Source organism: Microplitis mediator, chromosome 8 (genome assembly GCF_029852145.1).
Source record: "Microplitis mediator isolate UGA2020A chromosome 8, iyMicMedi2.1, whole genome shotgun sequence".
NCBI lineage: Eukaryota > Metazoa > Arthropoda > Insecta > Hymenoptera > Braconidae > Microplitis > Microplitis mediator.
In genome coordinates this window covers 3,403,382-3,414,031 of record NC_079976.1, presented here as the reverse complement: position 1 = coordinate 3,414,031, position 10,650 = coordinate 3,403,382, and the positions used below count along the sequence as shown (strand labels likewise).

The following is a 10,650-nucleotide window of genomic DNA, read 5'->3' as shown; positions in this document are numbered from 1 at the left end:
GATGGTAAGTAAGCAGCAGGCAGCTAATTTTAAAAACCTGTTTCAGCGACTCAAGGTATGAAAACAAGTACTCGCGTAGTATGTAGCGTAAGTAGTCTAAGTCTGCTATCATGTACTGTCACAGTTCCAGGTCGTGATAAAAAATTAGGTGTAGACACCTATGCCTTATCGTGTCTTGCCTTATAGATCTTGATATATTTGTGCCAATGCGTGTGTACTGGCATGACAAGAGCTTACGGTAAAACCATGTCTGCGTATGATTGTAATAAGACTGGAAATAATTTTTTTTATATAACTTGAATATCCCCACTCGCTATGACAAACTGGATAGAAACTTGATCTTCGGACTTATTGGAGTTAACGTGATTTAAAACTTTGTTTTAAAATTAATGGTACGGTCGTACAGTTTGATTTTGACATCAGAACGCAATACGCACCTGCGTATTTTAAATTTATAGATATAATTAAATAAAATAATAAAATGGAAGTATCGCCGGTTCTAAAAGTCATCTTGGGATTGCTGATGGCTGCTGTAATGTCACTGTTTTATTTACAAAAATCAAGTACAGTGACTCCGGAATTACCTAATACTTGGTGGGGTCCAGGAAAAGAAAATCCGAAAGCTGACAAAACTGTACGACAATTTGAAATTTTGTTTACTGATCAGGTAAATAATTAATTATTTTAGTAATTAAATAAAATTTATATGAAATTACGGCTAATTATTTATCATAAATTATTTATTTTATCAGCAAGTCAATGACCTGAAGAACCGATTAAAAAACACTCGAGATCTGGCCCCACCTTTGGAGGGTTCGGGATGGACGTATGGGATCAGTGGAACTTTTGTTAAAAATAATGTCGTTAATTACTGGCTAAATAAATATGACTTCAAAAAAAGAATTGCTTATTTGAATAAATATGATCAATATAAAACAAATATTCAAGGTTCATATATTTGTTTAATTACTAATCAACAATTTTATTTATAAAAGATAATTAATTGCAGGTCTTGACATCCACTTCATTCATGTTAAGCCAAAAAACGTTCAGGGAAGACCAGTGATACCTTTGCTGATACTCCACGGCTGGCCTGGGTCAGTCAGAGAATTTTATGAAATTATTCCCATGCTGACAACTCCGCAAGCAGACCGTGATTTCGTATTTGAAGTGATAGCGCCATCGCTGCCAGGTTTCGGATTTTCTAGTCCTGCAGTAAGACCTGGGCTAGGCAGCAAAGAAATGGCTGTTGTCCTCAAGAATCTCATGTTGAGGCTGGGATTCGATAAATTTTATACCCAAGGCGGCGACTGGGGATCTGTTATTGTCGGGCAGATGGCGGCGTTATTCCCCCAGCAGTAAGAATCATTAAAAATAATCAATTTATTGATGAAAATTAATTGTCATTAAATTTTTTTTAGTGTACTGGGAACCCACTCAAACTTCTGCAGCGCTATGGGCTTCAAAGTGACATTGAAAACATTTTTATTCAGTTTGTTCCCGTCGTTGCTGCTACCTGAAGAAGATCATCATCGTCTTTATCCAATGAAGGAACATTTCTTCAATAGACTTCTGGAGACCGGTTACTTACACATACAGGCAACTAAGCCTGACACCGTTGGTCCGTACGATTTATTCATTTATTTATTTTTAATTAATTACTTGTGTTTTTTAATTAAACCGCAACTTTGATAACCAGGAATCGGCCCAAGTGATTCGCCAGCTTCTCTAGCAGGTTACGTCCTAGAAAAATTTTCATCAGCGACAAATTCTGCGAACAAAGTCAAGGACGACGGAGGACTGTATGATAAATTTACTCCAGATACTTTAATAGACAATTTAATGATGTACTGGATACCCAATAGCATGACTACTGCCATGAGAATTTATGCAGAATCATTTAATTTACGTTCAAGTTTAGCTGAGATGGCGTAAGTATCATTTAGTTTAAAGTTTCATTTATTTTTTTCTATTTTTCTACAAAATTATTTATTATTCTAGCTGGCCAATAAAAGTACCAAGTGCTTGTGCTCAATTTCCTCATGAGTTACTTTACTATCCTCCATCACTACTCAAAGAAAAGTACATTGATTTGGTCCAGGTAACCAGGATGCCCAGAGGCGGACACTTTGCAGCACTGGAGGAACCAAAATTACTGTCCGATGACGTGTGGAAATTTGTCGCGACTGTTGAAAATTTTACGATTTCATCAGAAATTAAAAAAGATGAATTTTAATATAACTAATTATCAATTGATGTTTATGTTAATATTTATGAATAAATATTTATATTTTAAAATAATCCAGAGTATTTTTATGCAAAACATATCATGAATATTTTGCCAGTCATCATTAAGTTTAAAAAAAATAGATAATAAGAGTACGATTATACAAAAGATATATTATTAGTCTGTCCTTATCACTCCTCGCGTGTAGATCTGAAGCTCAACTACATGTTTTCTTTTATTACTTAATACATGACAGTCACCACTGATAATTTATAGTCGGACTTTATACTGAATACTTACATTCATATCTGTAGAGCACTTGGCAATAAATATCATCAGTAGAAAAGATTCTGTTGGACTGTTCACATAAAACCTTTGTGATAATGATTAAAAAATTATTACTGGCACTATCTGTGCTCTTTGCTGCATATTATCTTAGGTAATTACTGTGTAATAAGAAGATATATAATGAACAATAATTTAAAATTAAATTACAGAAATTGTTGTATGAAAACGGAAACCGAAATTCCTAAAATACCAGAACCGAACTGGGGACCACTGGACAGTGCGAAAGATTCATCTATACGGACTTTTAAAATAGACATTCCCAAGGACGTAAGAACGCTAATGATTAATTAAAACTAGAGTACACTCTAATGTTTGTTGCATGTAATTATTAAATATAGACATTAATTTTTTTATAGGAATCATTTCCTGATCTGCTTGACCAGAATATTTTTTTTCATCAACTTCATAAGAAAAATTTACCGCGCAATAAATTTCAAAATGTTTAGTCGCGTTATCACAGCGCGAACAGTCAGATAGTTTAATTATTGAACTTAGTTTTCACTTTATTTTCCATTTCCACTCGAATTGAATTTTTGAATGCATTTGGAGACCCGCCAAAAAAATTTAAGGATTTTGAGTAGTCATTGACTCCTTTAAAAATTTGATTTCTGGGACCGTTTTGTTTAAATGACTTATTGGAATCTGGAATTTCTAGAAGAGTTTTCCCTTAGATCCATATTCGGGATATTGAACTTGATATCTAACAAAATTTCTGGAGAATCGATCATCTTATTTACTGCCTTGAAAATTATTAGAAGGGGCGACTATTTTTACAAAAATAACATCCTGTAGAATTAGATTCTATTCAATAAATGTACGGTATATACTCAGGTATAATCACTCATACAAAGTAGAAAAAACATTTTGTCAATCAAGTAGATCAGGAAAGCCGTAACTCCTTTAATAACAAATTTAAAAAAAACTGATTGTTGATTTGTTGAATAAATTCATCATCAATAGATATTAATTATGATTACGAAGCAACTTATTTCAAGGTAATCAACGATCTTAGAGAACGATTGTCACGGACACGTGAGCCAGTACCAGCACTTGAGAATGTCGGATGGACTTACGGACTCTCAAGCAAATATTTTAAAAATATTATCGACTACTGGACAAATAAATATGACTGGTACAAACGACAGGAATTGCTTAATAAATATCCGCAGTTTATTACGAATATTCAAGGTGAAAATTTTAAATAGACGATAACTCTATTGCCATGTAAGTAATTGGTATCTATATCTATATTCATATAAATTTTTTTTTCTAAGGACTTGACATACATTTTTATCATGTGAAGCCAAGCAAATTGCAAGTCGACGGCAAGCAATTGAAAGTACTTCCACTTCTGCTAGTTCACGGTTGGCCGGGTTCAATTGTCGAGTTTCAAAAAATAATTCCAATTCTAACGACACCCAGAGCTGGCAAAAATTTCGTCTTTGAAGTTATTGCACCTTCGCTACCTGGTTATGGATTTTCTCAGGGTGCTGTCCGACCTCATATGGGCCACGCACAGGTTTTCTATTTACTATTTAATCAAATAATTAAAAAATTCATAATTATTTGAAATATTTATCATTTAGATGGCTGTTGTGTTCAAAAATTTGATGACTAGATTAGGTTTTGATAAATTTTATACACAAGGAGGTGATTGGGGCAGTGCTATTACTACCGACATCACTATTTTGTTTCCTGAAAGGTAGTAAAGTAATTTTATTATTAAATTAATTCAATAATTAATTAATTCATTATATTTTTAGAGTTCTTGGAGCACACACAAATTTTTGTGGAATATTTAGAAGTTCTAACTCACTTTTCTGGCTTTTACTTGGCTCATATTTCCCTTCGCTGGTCGTTGAATCTGAGCACTACTCAAAAGTTTATCCATTATCAGAAAAGTGGTCAAGATTAGTTGAAGAATCCGGTTACTTTCATTTACAAGCTACTAAGCCTGATACCATCGGTAATTATTCACTACTTATCTCAATTATTGAGTACTCTAGACTAATTTATATTTTTAAAAACATTCAGGTACCGCTTTAATGCAAGCACCAGCTGCCCTAGCAATTTACATCCTAGAAAAATTCAGCACATGGACAAATCCCGAGTACAGATTCCGTGAAGACGGTGGCCTATTGGAAAAATATACGATGGATGAATTACTCGACAATATTATGATTTACTGGGTCACTGATTCCATTACGACTAGCGTGAGACTTTATGCTGAAAGTTACAGTTCTGAAAATAGAAATAAATATGACTCGTTAGTATTTTTATTCATTTAAAAATTTAAATAATATCCCTATCCGAAAATTCCTATAGAATCCACTTAACTGCGACAAAAACCGCATAGAAACCAATGCAGTCTATAGGATTCTATGCGGTTTTTGTCGCAGCTGAGTGGATTCTATGGGAATTTTTGAATAGGGATTGAGCTTGGGATTAAATAAATAATTTTTTACAGATTGACAACAAATGTACCAGTAGCATGCGCGAATTTCCCACACGAAGTAATGTACTCGCCAAAGTCATTAGTAGAAACGCGGTTTAAAAATTTAATTCAGTTCAATCATCTCCCTCGTGGTGGACACTTTGCTGCATTCGAAGAGCCGAAGCTTCTTGCAGATGACTTCTGGACGTTTGTCGAAAAGGTCGAAAAGTCATCAGCTGAATAAATAAACAGCAATAATCTGTGCATAAATAAAATAATAAAAAATTTATTATCACTTTTTTTAAAATCAGAGCCGCTAAAAAAACTCAGTGACAGTGAAATCGTTTGATTTCTTTCTGTCGGCTCAGCTTTTTTTATTTTGGAGGTGGAAGAGAACCTTGCCGATACTATTGCCGTCAGTCTCTTTTATACTTCATAGTCGCACAAACATGAGGACAATCTTATTGTGACACTTGTTATTATTGTTATTAAAAAATTTAAATTAAAAAAAAACAATGAGTATTTTAATTTATTTATAAATATGGATAATAAATATAATTAATAACTAGTTTATAAAAGTGAAAATAAATAATATGATAATCGTTGAAGCTGATGTATATTCAACCCAACCAAGTACATCATCCAGGTAATTAATATATATAATTAATAATTACGTATTAACAATAATAACAAACTGACAGTTTTAATAAAAAGTGACAAGTTGATAGAAAGTTTTAAATTCAAGGATGTAGTAATTTAATGCCCAATTTATTAATTCAAAAATTTATTTCTTGATTAATTAATTATTAAAACTTAAACACTTGACCTTGATATTATTTTTTAAACAATTAATAATTAATAAAAGTATGTAATGAGTAAGTATATGCGAGCAATTAAATTATTAGTAATAGATTTTAGTAGCGCGATTGCCACATCTCGCAGATATTCACTCATGAATGTCACGATATTATGACTCGTATATATATATGTATATATACATTCATAGTACAATGTCTATACACGTATACAAATAAAATTATCAGTGTATTAGTCATTACATGCCGAGATAGTGGGAATTCATTGGGGGAATTGTAAAAGTTTTTCTACATTAGTATCAACTGCTCTACGACATGAGAATGTTCTATTAATTAAATAAACAATAATTACTATTATATATGATAAATATATAAATATATATATATTATTTTGTGGTAAAATGTATTAAAATAAATAAACAATGTTTTCACGATCAAAATTTCGTTTGAAACCATTTGGTAATAAACGCAAAAACTATTCGCGCAATTTAATATTTTTGAATCGACGAAGACATCACGATCATGATTATCGGGATCGTCACCATGACCGGGACGACAGGTAAATTTAAATAATAATTTATTTGTTAATTAATAAATTAATTATTAAGTATAAGTATCAATATAATAAATCAAATTATTTAAACAGATGAATGTCAATGGTGACGTTGATGTAAAAAATAAAGTAACCTCGATATTTAAAATGAAAAAAAAAAATGAATGTTTGCTTACATGGTAGTACGAAGGTTTTATATATATTTTTATATAAAGATGGTAAAGCCGGGTATGGAAATATTTAAAATAAAAATAAAAGTAAAGCCGTAGGACTGTGGGAGTACAAAACGTGATCACCGGGAACAGGGATCTGGGGTCTGTAGGCTTTCAGAATTCAAATACCTGTACTGTGATTGTCTGGGTATCCAATATATATAATATAATACATATATTGTGGATTACGTTTTATGTCTTACGTTTGTTGTCTGGTTTAGCTTCAGCAGTTGCTGTATTGTATTGATGGTGATGCTGCTGATGATGTTGGTAGTTGGTTGTAAATGTGCAGATGTATGTGAGCGTTTAAGTCCTTTAGTCATTTCTCTTTTTATTCCCTTTTTCTTTTTGCTCTCGAACATTCTTCAGTCTCGCTGGTCCAGGTCAGTCGAGATCCAGGTTTAAGAAGACGCTTTTGTATCTCCACTATTGCGATTACCCGGTAATATTTATTTATATATAATTAATTATTAATATATAATTATCTTATATATTTATTTTGTTTTGACGTTTACGTTTGTCAACAGTTTAAAGTTTATAATTAAGATTGAAGAGCTGTGAAATATGCGTCTTAAAAACCCGTTGCCACAGCGAGGAATCTACAAGTAAGATGAGAAGGTGGTTTATATACATATACATATATATGTTTAATATTTTAATTTATATTTTTTTAGTTTGTAGAGTAAGAGTAAGAATAGGAGTAAGAGGTAGAGGTAGAGGTGACTAGGTCGGATTTTAAATTTAAAGCTGCTAGTCTACCTGTAAGAAAGTTGTAGTATTTTAAATGCTTATTGTTCATTCACTGTAAAGTCTGTGGTTTGTTGATGTTGATGTAGGGGTAGAGGTAGAGGTAGAGGTAGAAGAAGAGGTAGTGTGGGTGTAAAGTAGAGTATCATTGGTTACTACTACGTTTAAAGTAGAGAGTATACTTTGGTTTTTATAAAAATGTTATGTAGGAATATAATGAAATACGTAACGTTTCTCACACTTATCCGCGATGACAATGTTGTGGACAAGTTGTGGGATCGTTGGTATTTAGTTGGTTTAAATTGTACGAAACGAACGGAGTTGTAACATAAAAAAAAAATTTTAGAAGTTTTTTATTTTAAAATAAATATTTTATTTTATGGAAAAATTACGAGTAAAAAAATTTGAATAGAAAAATTTTGAATAAAAATTATTATTTTATTTTTACTTAATATTTTAAAAAGTTTTAATGAAAAATTTATATTGAAATTTTTAAATAAATATTCGGTATAAAAATTAAAATAAAAATTTTTCTGTTTCACTAAAAATTTGAATTCAAAAATCTAAAAAAAATTTTTATAAAAAATTAATAATAAGAATAAATTTTCAGTGGAATTTTTTTTAATTTTCAACAGAAGAAAAAATTTTATTTTAAAATAAATGTTTTATTTTATAGAAAAATTACGAGTAAAAAAATTTTAATAAAAATTATTATTTTATTTTTACTTAATATTTGAAAAAGTTTTAATGAAAAATTTATATTGAAATTTTTAAATAAATATTCGGAACAAAAATTGAAATAAAATTTTTTCTGTTTCACTAAAAATTTGAATTCAAAAATCTAAAAAAAATTTTTATAAAAAATTAAAAATAAGAATAAATTTTCAGTGGAATTTTTTAAAATTTTCAACAGAAAAAAAATAAATTTAAGGAATTTAAGGAAAAAAAAACCGTAAAATTGATGAATTTGTAGTCAGTAAAAAAAAAAAAAAGAGAATGACTCAGAGAGTTATGGGGTATTGAATGGGGGTAAAGAACATCATACACAAAAGACCTTAGGTTCAGTATTATGAAATCTAGAGGGTTGTAGAACGCGTCCTGGTCAAACGCAGCTGTCTGTTGCTGCTGTTAACTCGCACGTGTCATAATTATTTTGTGTTATAAATAAAATTAACGTACTTAAAATACCAGTGAAAGTTAATCTAGCATTGTCGATCTATTATTAAGTCAAAGACTAATTAAATAAGCAAATAAATAAATAAAGTCGCCCAGTAAAAAGTGAATGAATTAAGCCGTAATTGGAGTAGTCTCACAACTAATTCTGAGCGTCGGGGTTATTAACTTCTATTAACTTCAATAAATAGTTTTGAATTACGCTGTCGTCTTCTCAGTAACGTTCATTTGATAACTTGTCTCCGTAACTAGTGCACCGATAATTCATACATAACATACGTTATTAAATAAATATATATACATATATATATTTTGTTATTTATTATGACAAGAGATAATATTTTTGATAATATGGGCTTAAGACAAATTGACGAAGAGCAACAATTATTATTTTATTCAACGCTTACTTCTGAAGAAAAAGCGCGCATGCATCCTTGCACTAAAGCTACTTGGTATGTTCGTTTAAATTTTAAAAATTAATTAGTTAATTCATTATTAATACCCACAGAATTTAATCCAATACAATAATTGTTAATATTTTTGTGTACGATTACTTTTAATCCTCTTTAACATTTCAAATTTAATATATCATTCAAATATTAAATATGAAAGTAGAAAAAATTTCATGTATTAGAATAAAAATATCGAGGTTAGCAAGTTATTTTACCCAGGGTATCATATATCTCGTGAGAGTCAGCACAAACATTTAAAAATTTAAAAACATAGAAAATGCTGACTAATTTTTAATTAAATGTTGATTTAATTTTTTTAGTGTAATGATGTCTGGAGATTCACCGGGTCTGGATTCACGATCGATACCAGCGAGCTATGATTTACCTGACGACGCACGTCCTGGAGAATTACCACCGGTTATAACGTTAAGTTCAACGGGTAAATTGAGCCACAATAATCATGACCACCCGGACAACGAAATGATTGAAGAAGTTGCGACTGTTAAAAAAACGCTGCCCAGTCCAGAACCACGACCGAAAATTCATCAGAATGGCAAAGACAGTGAGAATAATAATAAATTTAAGCTGGAAAATAAATTCGCTGAAAATAATAAAGATGACAATGACGCCTGTGTCAACTGTCTCTACTACACTCAACAGTTGTGCGAGTGTGTGATACTTTAATCGAATTATATATTATATATTATATTATAGTATCATAAATATATATATATAAATATATTTAACGGACAATTATCATTAATGTGAGAATGTATATAAAATATTAAACTTATTTTTAAAATGTCATTTTATAAACGTACAGATTTATAAAAAAAAGAAGAAAAAAAAATTATAAATACATATTTTTGTATTCTTCCTGCCAGTTTTATTATTGTTTTAATAAAAAATAGTTTACCTAATTATTTAATTATTAATAAATTAATCTCTTATTAAATGAGTTTGCAAGAATTCATCAACGGAGTCTGTGTCCCATTTGGTGATGTCTAGAATATCTTCTAGTTTGTTATCATTGTCGTAGAGTTTTATCATGGGATCCAAACCTCTGACGTATTTTATTTCAAGATTTTTATATTTATTTGGACGATCACTTTTTATGAAAGCTTGGATCTGGGGGTACGCTCCGAACTTACATGTACATACTTCTAATACTGCACGTGGGTATCGTTTGGAACTTGAATCCTCTTCTTTGAGGCAGCATTCTCCGCAATTGTTCCTGGTTTTAAAATATATTTTGTTAATCTTCAAGTCATTTAAATTTGAATTAAATAATTAGAGGGAAAAATACTCACTCGAGATCACTTAAATTATATTTTTGAAATAAGTCACATGTTGAACATAATAAATTTGCTTTGTTGTATCCTAGAGACTGACAATCTTCGGCGGTGAATTCGGAGTAGACATTTACCTGTGAAAATAAATAAATAACGTCAGCAAATCATTAGGTTAAAATTTATAAATCACTTGTAAATATTGTACTTACTGTTGCGAGGAACAAAATTAAAATATATGAGTACATAATTTTAGTGTTGGATCCTGGATCTTCAACTTGGGTAATTAATTGAATTTATTTTAAAGGAGTAAATAAATAATTGACACGGCAAGTGTTTAAATACTTGGCAATATCCATGCTAGTTATAAATATATATATAATACGTGTCGCGTTGCTAT

At 30.4% G+C, this 10,650-nt stretch overlaps 3 protein-coding genes across 6 annotated transcripts; 2 read left to right on the top strand and 1 right to left on the bottom strand.

Moving 5' to 3' along the window:
• The first annotated feature begins 190 nt into the window (after nt 1-190).
• LOC130673277 (uncharacterized) lies at nt 191-5,521 on the top strand. The gene is made up of 14 exons (XM_057478246.1): nt 191-667; nt 753-948; nt 1,010-1,358; nt 1,422-1,621; nt 1,700-1,931; nt 2,002-2,224; nt 2,557-2,666; nt 2,725-2,842; nt 3,571-3,763; nt 3,850-4,094; nt 4,162-4,277; nt 4,339-4,541; nt 4,610-4,841; nt 5,043-5,521. The coding sequence occupies exons 1-14, from the start codon at nt 482-484 to the stop codon at nt 5,251-5,253; spliced, it is 2,814 nt and encodes a 937-aa protein (XP_057334229.1). The 5' UTR covers nt 191-481; the 3' UTR covers nt 5,254-5,521.
• Nucleotides 5,515-9,837, top strand: LOC130673591 (probable serine/threonine-protein kinase DDB_G0282963). Of its 4 annotated transcripts, XM_057478661.1 has the most exons (5): nt 6,244-6,383; nt 6,471-6,737; nt 6,811-7,031; nt 7,117-7,194; nt 9,282-9,837. In XM_057478661.1, exons 4-5 carry the CDS (start codon nt 7,154-7,156, stop codon nt 9,643-9,645), a joined length of 405 nt encoding a protein of 134 aa, XP_057334644.1. In that variant the 5' UTR covers nt 6,244-6,383; nt 6,471-6,737; nt 6,811-7,031; nt 7,117-7,153; the 3' UTR covers nt 9,646-9,837. The 4 variants fall into 4 exon arrangements, with proteins under 4 accessions (XP_057334643.1, XP_057334641.1, XP_057334644.1 ...); XM_057478660.1 differs by lacking the exons at nt 6,244-6,383; nt 6,471-6,737; nt 6,811-7,031; nt 7,117-7,194 and adding an exon at nt 5,515-5,655; XM_057478658.1 differs by lacking the exons at nt 6,471-6,737; nt 6,811-7,031; nt 7,117-7,194 and having other exon boundaries at nt 6,116-6,383.
• LOC130673592 (selenoprotein F) lies at nt 9,825-10,629 on the bottom strand. The gene is made up of 3 exons (XM_057478662.1): nt 10,463-10,629; nt 10,272-10,387; nt 9,825-10,195 (listed from the first exon to the last, which is right to left on the bottom strand). The coding sequence occupies exons 1-3, from the start codon at nt 10,496-10,498 to the stop codon at nt 9,901-9,903; spliced, it is 447 nt and encodes a 148-aa protein (XP_057334645.1). The 5' UTR covers nt 10,499-10,629; the 3' UTR covers nt 9,825-9,900.
• Between the last annotated feature and the right edge of the window lie 21 nt (nt 10,630-10,650).